General features: G+C 26.7%; 1 protein-coding gene across 1 annotated transcript; it reads right to left on the reverse strand.

Moving 5' to 3' along the window:
- Positions 1–8,465: 8,465 nt before the first annotated feature.
- On the reverse strand, positions 8,466–9,635 carry BKA55DRAFT_586490 (uncharacterized protein). The gene is made up of 3 exons (XM_046194568.1): positions 9,503–9,635; positions 8,901–9,413; positions 8,466–8,810 (listed from the first exon to the last, which is right to left on the reverse strand). Exon 2 carries the CDS (start codon positions 9,341–9,343, stop codon positions 8,924–8,926), a length of 420 nt encoding a protein of 139 aa, XP_046041147.1. The 5' UTR covers positions 9,344–9,413; positions 9,503–9,635; the 3' UTR covers positions 8,466–8,810; positions 8,901–8,923.
- Between the last annotated feature and the right edge of the window lie 7,527 nt (positions 9,636–17,162).

The following is a 17,162-nucleotide window of genomic DNA, read 5'->3' on the forward strand; positions in this document are numbered from 1 at the left end:
ATAAGAATTAATAAGATACCTTATTAATGCCTAATAACTCCTAAAGAACTTTTATTAATAACCTTAAAAAGTAAAGGATTAAAAACCAGGTTCTAGTTAATAATATTAGCACTACTAAAAGACTAAACATCTAAGACTGCTATATCCTCCTCTTAAGTAATAATATTACTTATAAAAGAATTTATATTATTAATAATAAACTAACTACCCTGCTTATATAATAAACGCTTCTAATAATAAATATAAGATAATCTTATAATAGCCTTAGTAACCTCTTATTAGGCCTTAAGAAGCTTTTCCTTAGCCTCTTCTTTTGCCTATTTTAGATAATTAGACTTATAATTTAAATAAGGAATTAAAAAAAAACAATTAGCAGAAAGCAATAATAATAAGGGAAATAATATATAATAGGTAATTATAATACTAAAAGTATTATAAAATTAACCCTCTTAAGTATATTTAAAGTAATAAGAAGAATACTTAATTATTTTATAATAAAGGCCTTTAGCCTTATAGAAAGAATAAGGCATAATATTAAAATTAAATTTTATAATTAAATTTACTAAATAGATATACTTTAAAGTCTTATAAGATTTTAACTAAAGATTTTATAATATAATAATTAATAAGGTATATTAGGAAATTAATAAAGAAAAAGAGTTAGCGCTTACTAAAACCTAATATAAAAATAAGGAGATATATAAGTCTTAAGGATAAGACCTAATAAAGAGGAGAGATTATATTATAACTTATATAATTACATTACGTAGCCCCTATAAGTTTTACTAATTATAAAAGGATTACTTCTTCTAGTAATAATCCCCTTTTATTAAATAACTTAAATTATAATACTTTAAGATTAAATTATTATAAATTACTAAAAATCCTAGGAGATTTAACCTTTAGATTATTATTATTCTTTATTAAGCTATAAGGCTATCTTTAATATATAAATTATATTTATTAGCACTTTTATAGAACTTAGCTTACTAGCTATTAATAAAGTATTTTTATATTAATAAGCCTAATATATATTACTTAATTATTAAGAAATATAATACTTTATTATGCTTAGTATTATGCCTTATATAATCTATAAATATAAACCTAATATAAATTAGTTTACCTATTTAAAAAACTTAATTATTATAATTAGGATTTATAATAATAGTCTTAAAGTCTGTAGGTTTGATTGTATTACCTTTAAATTATAAGCTTAAGCTGCTAATTAGCTTTTTAAGGGTTAGGCCTAGATCTAGACTATTTAATTATAGGTATACTGCCCTATAACTCGGATATTACTAGCAGGTAATGGCCTAGAGTAGGAAGTTTTACTTAACCTATAAACGCCGGTAACCTAAGGTATATTTAGCTATAATGCTATTATTATGTTACCTAACTAAAATAAATATAGGACTATTTATTTATATTAGCTGATATATATTTAAGGATAAGTATAAGCTATAAAACCTTAAATAAGTTACAAACTATCTGCTTTAAAACAGGTTTATTAGAGAGCTTAATAAGATGTAGAAGAGTATGAATTACTATTGGTCTATAATAAGTAGCATATTTAGTTTTATATTAACATACTTAAGTAGATCTATGTTGCAAGACATCGCTTGTCCCTCTTTTTGGCATTATTGCGGGTTGGTAGATGTCGTTAGGACAAAGTTGCTCGAAGCGTGTTGCGCTAGACAAGGTCCCTGCTTGGTTTTAACAATATTCCGAGCCAGGGAGCGGCTAAAAATAGCTATTTATAATAAGGAAAAAAAGCCTAAAACTAGCTTTTGTATATAACGCTGTATTTACATAAGCTTTATTTTACTAACCCTACTTGCCATTTTTTGTTCCCTTACCCTCTAAATAGCAGTAAGTGCGTTTTCTGGAGGGGTAGATATGGGGTAGAGATGTATAGGACTGTGGTTAGACGGGAAGGGGAAACACAATGCGTTTCCGGTCTATATACATAAGTAGGGTCTAGGTTAGGTTTAACTCGAAATCCAGCAATAAAAGAAGCAAAGAAACTAACCAATAAAAGAGTTAGAACTTCACTATAACTTGAACTTTGCTCGGGGTCCTTTATTAAGAGCTCTCTTTTAAGTAAAGGTAGAATGCGGGGATAATAAAGGGATTATCAGCCAATAGGATCGCGAGAAGGTCATCACCACAGCAGATACGCAGAAACAATCCTGAGATGCGTCTTATATAAGGGCCCCTATAAGTCGTTTAGCAGAAACTGTTAGAAGTTCTATCCTTTATATTATAAATAAAGTGTTTTAACTATTATAGTTAAATATCAGGAAGTAAGGGCTAGTATATAAGAGCTTAATAAATAATAAAAATATTTAAGATATAACTATACTAGCTATTTAAGAACCTTATATATAGATATTTTAGGGGAAGTTATTAATAACGCCGATAGGGCATTATAGATAGGTTAAGATAATACCGATAGCCGAGAGGGAAGGTAGATAGGTGATGCGGAGTCTGCTTTAGGTAAGCAGAGAGGTAGAAGCAGAGCAGGTATTAATAGAGTCACCAGACGTGACGGCAGCGGTCATCCGACTGCCAGATCGTCTGGTCTCGTACCAGGTGGAGATGCCCAAGCTCTACAGGACACCTGCAGCAAGCTTGCTAGGGCTATTACGGAGGTGAGACGAAGGTTAGGGAGAATGGTAGATGTGGTGATTACTGGCGACTTTAGCCGGCATAACTAGATATAAGGAGGGGATAATATTTTAGTAGCAAGATAGGGTAAGGCCGATCTAATTATTAACTTAATAAATAACTTTATATTTAGGAGCCTACTCTGCCGAGGCATAAAGATATAGCAGGGCAGAAATTATAAAATAACTATTAATTTAGTTTTAGCCTTTAAAGAGCTTATAGATATAACTATTAGATATATAATATATAATATAAAGCACAGGTTAAATTATTACATAATAGAGGCAAAATTTAATAGTTTGGTCCTGGCACTAAAACAGGAAGAGAGACTATTATTTAAGAACGCCCCCTAAAAGGAGATTAAGGGGAAAATTATAGATATATTAATAGATAAGCCGAGGGGAAACATAGTATAGCAGAAAACGGATAGGTTAATGACAGGCGTTCTGGAAGTAGTAAAGGCTCTAACACCTAGAGCTAAACTATTACTATATGCAAAACGATAGTAGACCAATAACCTTATATAACTGCAGAATGTTTATATATATTAGAGGAACCATACTTGAGCCGCAAGGCATGCCAGGCAGAGCTCTGCTATCCTTAAAGACATGGCAAACGCTTTAGTAAAGCAGTATTATAATGCCATCTAGTAACGCAAGAATAGCTACTAGAGGGAGTTTCTAGTAGATAATAATAATATCTAGAAAACAGCTAAGTATATAAAGTCTAGGGATAATATAGCTTTTAAGAAAGTACCTTAACTTAATAAGGCAGATAAAATAAAAATAATAAATTATTAAGAGTAAGTTAAAAAGCATTTTATAAAGTTCTTTTTACTACTATTAGATAATATTAAAGATAAAGGGCTATAGTATTAAAGAGCCCTTATAATAATACTAAACTTAGCTTTAAAGGAAGTAAAGTATTAGCTATAAGTAATAAAGTTATAAAAGGTATTAAGAGAAAATAGACTATTAGTAATTATCTAAAAGTAAATTTAGCTATTATTTAAATATAATATCCTTAATATCTTTTAAATATTCCTAAAAGAAGATATTATATTAAGATAGTAAAGATATATTTAAATTATCTTACTTAAAAAGCTAGGTAAAAATAATTATATAATTACAAAAGCCTAAAAATTAACCTTACTTTTTACTATACTAAGCAAGGTGCTTAAGTTAATTATTACTAAGAGGATTTCTTATATAGTTAAGACTTATAAGCTTTTTTTAATTAATTATTTTAATATATATAAGTAATAATTAGCAAAGCAGGTACTTATACTTTTATAAAAACATATCTTCTTAATATAGCACTTATATTATATTATAAGTCTTATTAACTTTAATATAAAGGGCATATATAATAGTATATATAAAAAGAGATTATTATAGTAAATAAAAGTAAGAGAGATCCTTAAAGGGATTTTATACTAGGTAAATACATTTTGCTTTAAGTAAACTATAACTATTATAATTAATAAATAAAGTTCTAAAAGCAGGCCTTTACTATAAGCCAGACTTCTATAAGGATTACCCTTATTACTAATACTATTCTTATTCTTTAATACAGATTTAGTATAGACCTAAATTAATAGGAATGGCAGAGCTATTGTATTTATTAATGACTATACTATATAGGTATCTAGGCCTATAGCCTAAAGTAACTAGAGAAGAATATAAGCAATAATTAATAAGGCTCTAGACTAGGAGAAGCGCAGTAGTATAACTTTTAAAGTAAAAAAGATAGTAATTATATACTTTACTAGATATATAGGCAGGGTAGACTTAAAACCGTTTACTATTAAGGGCAAGAAAGTCTCTCCTAAAGACTAAGTTAAGGTCCTTAGGGTTATTATGGACTCGCGCCTGCACTATAAATAGCATATAGCTAGGGCAGCGACTAGGGGGCTAGAAGCTATAATAGAACTAAAATGCCTAAAGGGGATAGCTCCCTTAATAACAAGATAGCTCTTTACAGCCATAGTAGCTCCTGTAGTAGACTATACCTCTAATATCTAGATATATACATATAAAATAATATCAGTATATGCCATTTATTAAGTATAAAGAGTAGGATTACAGGCAGTTATAGGATTATTTATAAGTATAGCTATAAGGTTAGCTAAAGCAGAAGCTTATATAGCAACCATTTATAAACGGTTTTAGAGAAGAGCAAGCAAGCTTTAGGTAGACATTTATATACTACTACAGACTAACCTAGTCTGAAACCTCTTATAAGGGATTAAAGCTTTTCGGCACTTTATACCTCCTCTTAAATACATTGCAGATATATACAGAGAGCTATTAAGAAATACTATAGAAGTCATTTAGCTATTCGCCCTCGCTCTGTAGGAGTCACGTATGCAAGCTATACTAAGCAGATAGGAAGGGGAAGACGCAGACCAGATTAAAGAACTAGCTAAAGCAGGATAGGCGGTTAGAATAGCGATAAGCAGCTCTGCGAGGAATGATCTCGTTGGTATAGGAAGAACCGTTTAGATTCTTATATCTGTGGCAAGGGCCGGCAAGATTATTAAGAACTTTTTAATTATATTAGGCATAAGAGGATAATATAACCCCTATATAGCCTAATTAGCAGCTATTACTTATAGGCTTAACTATTTACTAGATATAAAGTATTAAGTTATTATAGTCTTAATAAGTAATAGATTGGCAGTATAAGCTATAAGAAATCCTTACTAATAATTAGGTTAAAGCTATATTTAGAGGATATATAATGCTATAGAGAAGCTCTAAGAAGACAGAAACAGAGTTAAACTTATCTAGCTACTATCTGGCAGTAAACTCAAAATCCAGAAAATAGCCAAGATATCAGCCCGTTATGCAACTAAGCTATATGCCACGCCGCGAAAAGGGGCAATTAAAGCAAAGATAATAATTCTTAGTAAAATAAAGGCAGGCCTGCAGAATAAGAGAAAGTTACTAGATAAAGTCAGCAGGCATTTAAAGAAGGTCAACCTAGCTCTACCTAGAAAATACACTTATCTGCTTTATAATTAGCTATTATAAAAAGAAGCTAGCATATTAGCACAGCTTAAAACCAGAATAGCACAACTAAGCAGTTATCTCTATTAAATTAAAGCAGTACTAATAAATAGATATTTATATAAATAGGTAAAGGAAATAATAAAGCACTTTCTCTTTTAATATATAAAATAAATAATATAATATAATAAGATAATATCCTAATATAAAGAAGAAAAGCATAGCAACCTATCCTTTTACCTAAAAGGTAAGGCAGTATTAAATAAATAAAAATAAGCACTAAATATAAAAGTAATACAAGCTATAATTAGATTTACAATTACTATAAGTCGCCTAGGGCAGAGATAATAACACTACTTACCTACTAATTACTAAAATATATTTACTAATAATAGCTACCCCTTATATAGCCAATAGCAGATACTACTTTAGCCACTAAAGATAGGAAACTAAATACTTAAAGGAATTAGGCTTTAAGTTAATTTACTATTACTAACTGATATAGGGATCTAGAAGGAGAATAATAAAGAGATAGAGAAGAATAAGGCAGGAAACATAAGGGCTCTGCAAGATTAAGACATCAATTAGCAAAATATATGTATTTTTAGTTTTCAGAGCCCTATGGGCGGTGGCCTACCGGGCGTAACAGATCTGTCTGTCTGTCTGATTACTAGGTCCCCATGCAAAACCCATTCCACCGAATGCAAGAAGTAACTGCTCGATAGTTTTCAGAAACGGTTCTCTTGCATCTCTGCTATAATCATCTTCCGGCAACACGCAATCACCGCTCCTGCAAATGCAAAGAGGCGACATTCTGTAAAACCTATTAAACTTCGCGAGCAGGCTGTTTGTTAGCCAGATGACGCCATTTGGATCCCTAATATAATTTAGATCGGCTCTAAAGTAAAGTAGCAATCGAACTCCTACTAAGTCCCGAGCTGCGATAGCCATTTGCAGTAGAGTAAAGCGATATCCTAGGAGATTAGGTTATGCTTTAGCTTCTAATAGGAGTTGGACTGGACAGTTAGAAGTATCCTCCTTATATGCAGATTGCGTCTCGAATGCCGACATATAGTGTCCTATAAAATAGATAAGAGTTATAGATGGGTTATAAAACCTAGTATAATTAATTAGCAAGCTGCGAAAACTCTTTAAGTAATAGTCTAAAAATTAACTTATTACTTCTATTAGTAGTCTATTAAACTTATATATTTTCTATTTACTGCTTAAGGTTCCTTTATAGGTATAAGTCTCAATTAATGTATTTTTTTTCAGCGCTAGCCTGTTGCTGAAAAGTGCCTTAAGATCTGCCTCCTAAAACAGTCTAGATAATATAGGTAAATCCAGATTATCAGTTACAAGCAATAAGCTCAGCAACACAGATGCATTATTATCTATAGCAGATTCGTTCTAAATAATAGTCTAAGCCAGTTTATCTATAGCGGATCTAGAGCCGTCGAATAGCTTATGCCACATCCTACTATCCTTATTGCGGTTAACTTTATTAAGGTGCCTAAAGTATTAAGTAGAAGGATCTAGGAGTGCCTTTACCTGGCTAAAAAAGGCATTATTCGCAGCTATCTCTTATCCCTATCTCCTTATTAAGGTTATTGCATAAAATGCATAATAGAAGCTAAGCTTTATCTATAGGTCTTCCTAACAAGATAAGTAAGAGCTTGCTATTTTAAGGTCTTCTAGATTATATAAAGCGAATTTTTATGCCTAAAGTAATATAATATCTAAGCATATAGATAGAACTTTAGCTATTTTAGTAGAAAAGAAGGAAAGCGGGCTTTATTATATATAGGCTGAATCTAGATACTCTTTAACTATATAGTATATAACTAATATAGTATTCCCTATACTGCTAATAAGGTATCTATAAAGCTCCTATAACCTTTCTAAATTATAAAGGATATTAGAATTAGAATTGCCTGTCTGCACTATACTGCTGCTAATTGCATCTAAGAGGAGAATAGAGGGAGTACTATATATAGGAGCGCCAAGTTCTTTATAAAAGCAAAGCCATTAAAAAGCATAATAAACGAATTGCTATTCCTCCTTTAGTATTTAACAGAAGATCCTTTCATAAGTCTTATCTAAGTCTTTTAGAAGTTTCGCTAGCGCATTTCTAATAACAGAGCATTTGCCTTTTAAGCATTGCAATTTATCTAGCTAGCAGATAGCCTACTAAAACCTAGATTCTTATAAGCAGAATAATAGTGCTAGTATGAGAGAGCCTATATATTCCCTTTACCTAAGTGGAAATAGCGTCTTTAACTTCCTTAAGAAGATTACTAGGCTAGTACTAGAACTTCCGATTTAATTATAGGATTGACTAGATATAAATGCAGATATCCTTTTTAACTAGTTTATTTAATATTAGGATAGAGATAGATATCTTTTTTATTACTAGTTTAATATCGATATACTTATGACTTATAATAAAGATCTAGATATTAGAAAATCATAAATTAGTAATAAGAGTATAAATAACTTTAAGTAAGTCTTAATAATTATTACTTTTGTTAATAGTGTTAATTATAATATATATACTGCTAAAGACCTAGAGGATCTATTTTAGTAAGTTAAGTAGTTCCTAAATACTTAGCTCTCTACCCTGTTTAAAAAGATTATATATAAAACTAGAAACGCTTTCTACTTAATATAAAAGCTAAGCAATAATCTATCTTAAAAACGGTGCTATCTTATCTTAGTAATAGCTAAAGTAATAGTAATAATAAGCATTTATATATAATGCATTTATTTTTAAGGACTGCTTACAGTGATCCTAGACTTGTTCGATTAACCATAATGTAAGGATAGTCTTTCTAGCACCTAGAATACCATAGACCCAAAGGCATCGGATTCGGGAGGCCAGCTAGTTAGTCTAATTTAGTAAGCGAAGCATCTAGCTTCCGGTTCCTTATTCATAAAGTCGCCTCGACCGATTGTGAAGAGGTAAAGGATCGGTTGACGTTAGCTACTTGTAGACTTTATTGCATTGGTCCTCTATGAAATGTTAGTAGCTGCGACTTAGATAACGGTTATGTGCTTAGTTGGAGTTTTCTACCTGTTAAAATAGAGCGAATTTCTTCTGAAGTTGCTTTAATATCTTTAATATCCTTCCTAAAATTTAATTGGTTAGCGGGAGAACAATATCTCTTTTCTCAAGTTACTTGATTTTAATAAGTGAATATTTAGAAGGTGAAAACTTACGTAACCTCTGTTGTCAGCGCGAGCTAAATGCCAGCCTTATGGCGGCTGATCTGCTGCAGAAGTTCCTGCACCCGCCCCTGCTTCAGAGGCCATGCTAAGGTTGCTTGGACTCTTTGCCGTTTCGAAGTACTCTGCCCGCTCTGAACCGAATCTTTAGGGAAGAGTTTCTCTCGTGCTATCATCGCGGCCCTACAGCCTTCAACAGGGCCATCAGAACCCGGCAGGCGATTCTGCAAGCTAGGGGTAAAGGTATCGCATATTAATAAGAATTCCAAGCCTTCAAGAACAGACTTCACCGTAGACACTTCGATTAGAACGGCGCGTAAGCTAGAAGGGGCTTCAGAGCTAAGTAATTCAGTATAAAATTTGCAGAGCTTGATGACTTGCTGCGAAATTTGGATGACTGTAATGGCGCTCGCGACTACTCCTAGTGCTTCAGCCATTGCCCAGGCCTGTTGCTGTGGGCGAGAGGGTTGGTTGATATGCGATCAATCAGGCGCTCGAAAGATCGTGCTAGACCAAAGATGTTAGAAATTCAGAATTTATTTACTGTCCGTCCCTCAATTCTCGGCGAGATTTTAGCGGGAAAACGCGGCACCCACCTATAATTGGCCTTGATTATTCTTGCGTTCAGAATCAGGAGCTCTTAGTTGTCTTGCCAAAATGGTGGGGGTTGGGAGTTCCTGATGATATAGGGAAGAAATATTATCCTTCCAGGGAAGTTGAAAGAGAAACTACAAAGCGCCTTGGATGAGTCAATCGGTCGCTGTGGCTATGCAAGGCATTTTCTGTTGGGGGTTATCCCCAAAAATTGGTGGCGTTTTCAACTGTTGGCAGTGCATAACCTCGCCCAGTAGGCGTTCTTGTACACGGGCATTCTGGGGAGGCTGTAAACCAGCCATTTCGCAGCCCGAAAAATGTCTCCGCGACTTTTTCGACTCCAGTATGGGTCGTCCAGCTGATGTGTTTGTAGGCAGGCCAGTTGGTTTGAGTTGCGTCAGTTTGCGTTCAGATAGGCCGCCCGCAGGGTAAGGATGTTTTGTTCCAGATTTATTCTTGATGTATTACTTTATGCACTATGTTAAGTGTCGGAAATCAATAACCCGAACTGGCCGTTCATCACTTATCGTAGCCCAGTTTCCTTATCTACAGCTACCAATCTCACATAAATTAAATCGAATGCAACCACATTAACTTAGCGAATTAAGGTCTCTCAAACCTGAACCTCAAGTGCACCGTGGTGCGATTAGCTGGTTCTTCATATTAAGTTATTATAAGATTTTACTGTAAATTGATTTAAGTATTTAAACTAGGGAACTTATATCTCCAAGACATTAATAGTATCTCTCAAGGTATACTTTTCTTTACGCTTGTCAGCTTAGTAGATGTAGAGGAAATTGCAGGTAGATAGTAGCAATTCGCAGTTATGCGATAGAAATGAGCAATGCGATGTGCAGCGAGAAACGATACCGTCATCATACAGAAGCTGGTAGAATGCGCCACTAAGAGATCCGATTAAGGTTTGTATTGAATAACCAGTATAGAACAATGTCTGATCAACTCTACACCCTGGCAATAATCAACCGTACTAGGTTTAAAGTGGGTCAATAAAATCAACTCTAGAGTTGATTTTGGACTGTAGGACAAGGAGATCTTCAAGTTCCATAGTGAAAGTCGTTTATAGTCCACTAGTCTCTTGATAGTATGAGCTTTTAAAGATCGTTGGAGGAAGCAAAGAGAGTAGATGATGTAAGAAAAATGAAGTACGCGTTTACGCGTGTTTACACGTGTACGTAATGCGCCCGCAGACTGTCGATCGAAATGAGAAAACATAAGTTACCATAGTATGGTCATGTGGGAATAGGCGGGAGATAAACAAACACGTGAGAAATAAACAGGGGGTAGGCGACAATTAGGGGTACACGACAATTAGGAATAGAAGAGTAGGGTCGTCTGGGTTGGCACGGACGAAAATTAGACAATGCGGCGGGATTTAGTTCAACCTTTATACAGTAGGGCGTACCGACCAAACAGATTTCCATATCCAGTTGTCAAAATGCTGTTCCTCATCTTTATCGCTAAGAGCATAGATAAGTAGATGATAAAAGAGTTGGGCAGTATAAAAGGCGAGTATCTATCGGATAGGATTGAGCGAAGAAGAAGAAAAATAGCACTTAGCCGTTTTCCTTATTGCCTCCTGGAATATGTTATTAAGAGGGAGAATAAATTATATAGCTTATATAGAAATAAAATTATTTATTATATAAGTAGGTACTATCTAAAAGGGGTAGTGCTAGGTATTAAATATAAGGTTAAGTATAATTTCCTATATTATTAAATTAATATAGTATAATAGTTAGTATTTTTAAATAGGTAAACTAGTTTATACTAGGTTTTATATTTACAGAATTATAAGGCATTATATTAAGTAATAATAAAGTATTATATTTCTTAATAATTAATAATATAGTTTAGGCTTATTAAGGTAAAGAAGTCTTATTAATAATTAATAAGCTAAGTTTTATAAAGGTGTTAATAAATATAGTTTATATACTAAAAGTAGCTTTATAGCTTAATAAGGAATAAAAGTAATCTAAAGGTTAGATTACTAAGGATTATTAGTAATTTATAATAATCTAATTTTAAAGTATTATAATTTAAGTAATTTAATAAAAGAGGATTATTACTAAAAGAAGTAATTCTTTTATAATTAGTAGAAATTATAAGGGCTATATAATATAGCTATATAGATTATAATATAATCTCTCCCCTTTATTAGGTCTTATCCTTAAGACTTATATATCTCCTTATTCTTATATTAGGCTTTAGTAAGTACTAACTTTCTTTTTTAATTATTTTCCTAATATACCTTATTAATTATTATATTATAAAGTCTTTAAATAAAATCTTATAAGGCTTTAAAGTATATTTATTTAGTAGATTTAATTATAAAATTTAATTTTAATATTATACCTTATTCTTTTTATAAGGCTAAAGGCCTTTATTATAAAATAATTAAGTATTTTTCTTATTATTTTAAGTAAACTTAATAAGGTTAATTTTATAATACTTTTAGTAGTATAATTATTTATTATATATTATTTCTTTATTATTATTACTTTTTACTAATTATTTCCTAATTCCTTACTTAAATTATAAATCTAATTATCTAAAATAGGCAGAAAAAGAGGCTAAAAAGAAGCTTCTTAAGGCTTAATAAAAATTTAATAAGGCTATTATAAGATTATTTTATATTTATTATTAAAAGCATTTATTATATAAGTAAGGTATTTAATTTATTATTAATAATATAAATTCTTTTATAAGTAATATTATTACTTAAAAGGAAGATATAATAGTTTTAAATATTTAGTCTTTTAGTAATATTAATATTATTAACTAAAACCTGGTTTTTAATTCTTTATTCTTTAAGGTTATTAATAAAAGTTCTTTAAGAGTTACTAAGTATTAATAAGGTATTTAATTAGTTTTTATATATTTTTACTTTTTAAGTAGTTTTTCTATTTAATTAAGTATTTATATTTTTTATTTTTAAAGTATATTTTCTTAATTACTTTTACTTTATAAACTTTTAGTCTTTTAATTTCTTTTAATTTATTACTAATTTTCACTTATATTATATTAGCTACTAATTTAAGTAATATAATATAAAAAATAAAGCCTAACCTTTAATAATTAATCTAGTTTATAATTATTTTTTAAGGTTTTTCTTTTTATTTTATACAGCCTAATATACTTATAATCTAATTTATAGCTTAATTATTTTATTATAATATTTTTTATTTATTTTCTAATAAAATCTTTTTTTTTTTAATTCCTTATATAAAGTATTTAAGTCTTTACTCTTAATTATAATAGCTAGGTTAATTATTTTTAGTTTTTATATTATATAATATAAGTCTAAAGTAAATTTAAAGTTTATTACTAAAGGTATTATTTTTATACTTTTATTATATATTATATTATAAGCAAGTTAGGTACTTAATAACTTTTTTACCTAATTATTTTATTTATAATTAATATAATATAATATTATAAGTATTATTTTAATACTTAGTTTATTTATTTAATTTATTTATTTATTTATAATCTAAATATTATTAATAGTTAGTAGTTTAGTCCTATATATACTATAAGTACTTGCCAGAACTTGCTTATAAATATAGTTTCTCTATCTATTAGGATTTTATATAGTAACTTATGTTTTCTAACTATCTTATTATAGAAGATATAGGTAAGTTATTTTATATTTATATCTTCTCTATAAGGTATATAGTAAGAGAATCTAATAAGTTAATTTATTATAACTAAAATACTATTATAAAAGATTTTAATTAAGGGTTTTTTTAATAAGGGTAATTTAATTATAAAGTCTATTATAATTAAACTTTATAATCTCTTTATTACTTTTAATAGTTATAATAGCCTATAAGGTTTATATTTTTATACTTTAGTTTTTATATATAAGTTATATTATTTAATAACTTTTTTATTATCTTTTTAATCCCTTCTTAATTATAATATATCTAAATATATTTTAAGGTTTTTATAATACCTTAATAGCTATATACGGGATATTAATATATATTTTATATTAGTTCTTTTTTAAATTATTTAAGTATTATAATTTATTATTATAGGTAAGTATTTCTGCTTTATTTTAATAAGGTCTTAAAATTATATCTTATAATAATATTTTAAATTTTTCCTAGCTATATTTCTTAATTTATAAGTTTATTATTATTTATAAGTTCTAGAGTTTTTACTTATTAGGTAAACTAATATTTTCCTTTATTATTTTTCCTTAAGAGCTATTTTTTAGCTTTTATTATATTAATATTATAATCTAGTTATTAACTAATAGTATTAGCTTATTTATTATTTAAACCCTTATAGTAAATAATTATAAAATTAAATTTATATAAGTATTTAATATAATATAATTATTATTAATTAAGCTTTTAAGTTATAGTAAAGTATAAAATATTTTAATAATTAATATAAACCTTAATTTAATATATACTTCTTATAAGGTAGTATTTAAATTTATTAAAGTATTTAATAATTATTAAGAATTCTTTATTATAAATAAGGTAGTTAAGTTTTACTTTTATAACATATATAAGTAAAATATAACTAGGTATAATTTGCCTTAATTATTATATTATCTAAATTATCCTCTTAATATAAAGTCTAATAAATTAGTCTTTAGTTTTATTTCCCTATTAGGGTTAAATATAATTAGTATAGGTTTATTATAAATAGCTTATTATAGTTATTTAAATACTTTTTATACTTTTATTTCCTATATAAAGGTTTTATCCTTCTTTATAAGCTTTATAAGTAAGTTTATAATTTTACTAAAGTCTCTAATAAATTATTAATAATAATTAGTAAATCCTAAAAAGCTTTATATCTTTTTAATTATTTTAAGTATTAGCTAGTTTATTATTACTAAGATCTTTTTTATTTTATCTTAATTTTAATAGATATAATAATATATCTTAAGAAATTTACTTTTCTTATATAAAAGTAACTCTTTTCTAATTTAATTAGTAAATTTATATCTTATAATGCTTTTAAGACCTTATAAATATATTCTTTATATTCTTCTTTATTATTTAAAAAGATTAAGATATTATTTAAATAATATATTATAAAAATATCTAAGTATTACTAAAGTATATTATTAATTATTTATTAAAATATTATAAGTATATTAATAAGTCTAAATAGCATTACTAAATATTTAAAAAATCTAAACTTAGTTTTAAATACTATCTTTTATTTATCTCTTTCTTTAATATAAATTAAGTTATATACTTCTTTAAGATTTAAAGTAATAAAGATCTATTTACCTTATAAGTAGTTCTTAAGTTTTATAATAAATAACAGTAAGTTTTATCCTTAAGTATAAAGTATTTAACTTCTTATAATTTATAATAAGTTATAATTTCTTATTCTTTTTAAAAATAAATATTATTAAGAATCCTATTAATAAGGTAAATATTTTAATATTTCCTTTTATTAGTTTTATTTCTAGTATTCCTTTAAGGTTATTAATTCTTTTTTATTAAAGTTATAAATCTTTTAAAATAGTAAGTTATTTATTTTAAGCTATATTTTATAATCTTAATAGCTATATTATAATACCTTTATTTTAAGTTCTTTTTTAAATAGTTTTTTATAAATATAGTATTTTTTTAAAATATTTTTAAGTCTATCTTATTATTTCTTTTCTTTAAGTTATTTTTAATATTTTAGTTATTTATTTAAGTTATATAATTAGTATTTAAGAAGACCTAAGGTATAATAGTTTTATTATTCTTGCCTTTTATATACTTATATTATGCTTTTATTAAAAGTAGTAAATTCTTTACTTTATACTTACTTATATTATCCTCTTTAATTAAGGTTTAAGATCTTTTATTATCTATTATAATTAATTTATTATTACTATTAAGGTTATTTAAAAAGGTAACTTAGCTAGTCTTCTAGTTAATATATAAGTTTTTATTTTTAGCTAATTTATATTAAGGAATATATTTACTCCCTTATTTAAAGGTAAGATATTAAAATCTATTTCTTAATTTCTTCCTTAAATAAAGACCTTAAGGTAATTAAGCTCTTAGTTTATAATTTTATTATTATAATTAAAGTATTATTCTTTTATATTAAGTAATAGGTAGGGTCTTATTTCTTTTTTTATAGTAGTTTTAGCTATATAACTATTTCTAAGTTAATAAAGTTTTATTTAGCTTTATAATTAATTTATATATCTAGCCATTTTCCCTTAATTTAGACTTTTAATATTAAGTATTTTATATTAGGTCTTTATATAACCCTAAAGCATTTAGTAAACTAAGTTATTTTATCCTTAATTTATATTTATTATTACTTTATTATAAATAATATATCTTTTTCTTAATATATTTTAGTAAATTTATTTATAATTATTATTATATATCCTTTCTTATTTATATAGTTATTACTAAATCCTTCATTATATAATATTTACTAAAAGTGTTTTTCTAGTTTTATATTTTATTTATTTAATATAATTCCTTATTTAGATTATTTATATTAATTAGGCCTAATTAAATCCTTTTTAAGGTTAATAGGTTTAAAGATATATTCTTTTTTTAATAATAATTTATTATTATTTATATCTTTTATAATTATAATTTTATTAAGTTATTAAGATCTATAAGGTTATTATATAAGTAAAGTCTATTAGCTTCTTATTAAGCTTATAATTTTTAATAATATTTAAACTTATATTATTAATTAATAGTTTTATTATTAGGTATTATATTATTTACTATTAATTATTCTTAATATTCCTTTTTTTATTTTTAATATTATTTAATAATTTTTTAAGCTATTTTTTTATATTAAGATATTATAAATATATTATAGTTAACTAGTTAATATTTCCTTTAATTATTATATTAAATTCTTTTTTTACTTTTTAATTATTTAATAAAATATTAATACTTTAGTGTTTTTTATTTTATAAATTTATTATAATATATTAGGCTAAATTATAATATACTACTTTAAGGTTTTATATTATATATATTAAGTGTTTATATATATCCTATTTATAATATAGTTATTATTAGTATATAGGTATTATTATAGGAAATAGTTATTATTTTTTTATTTAGTAATAATACTTATATTAATAATATTTATATAATACTATAAAATATCTTTATATTAGGATTTATTAGTAATATCTTTATATTATTATCTTATTAAACTATACTTTAATATAGTAGATTTATAATATCTTATTATAATAGGCTTTAATATATATTTCTTTAAGTTCTTTAGTATTCTTATATTCCTTAACTCTTATATATACTTATTTTTAATAAGAATATATTCTTATCTTATTTTATTATATAGTAGTTTATATAGTTATTTTTACTTATTTTTAAGTTATTTATCTTCCTTATAAAGTATTATATAATTACTTATACTACCCTCTTTATATGTTATACTTTAGAGTATTAATAATAATAGTATATAGCCTATTTCCTACTTTTTTCTTTTTTTAAACTTCTTCTTTTTTTATAATTTTTTATTATAAAGTTAAGTACTTTAACTTCTTAATATATCCTTTTTAGTATTTATTATAAAGTTGATTTATTTTTTAATTAATTATTTTTCCTTATTAAAACTCTTAGGTTTATAGCTTTCCTAGCTTTTAATTCTTTAAAGTTCCTTTATTAA

This window comes from Fusarium redolens (assembly GCF_020744475.1).
Source record: "Fusarium redolens strain MPI-CAGE-AT-0023 chromosome Unknown BKA55scaffold_35, whole genome shotgun sequence".
NCBI classification, from domain to species: domain Eukaryota; kingdom Fungi; phylum Ascomycota; class Sordariomycetes; order Hypocreales; family Nectriaceae; genus Fusarium; species Fusarium redolens.

Coding starts and splice junctions, on each gene's coding strand:
- BKA55DRAFT_586490 (XM_046194568.1), bottom strand. CDS start 9,343: ATGGCTGAAGCACTAGGAGTAGTCGCGAGCGCCATTACAGTCATCCAA.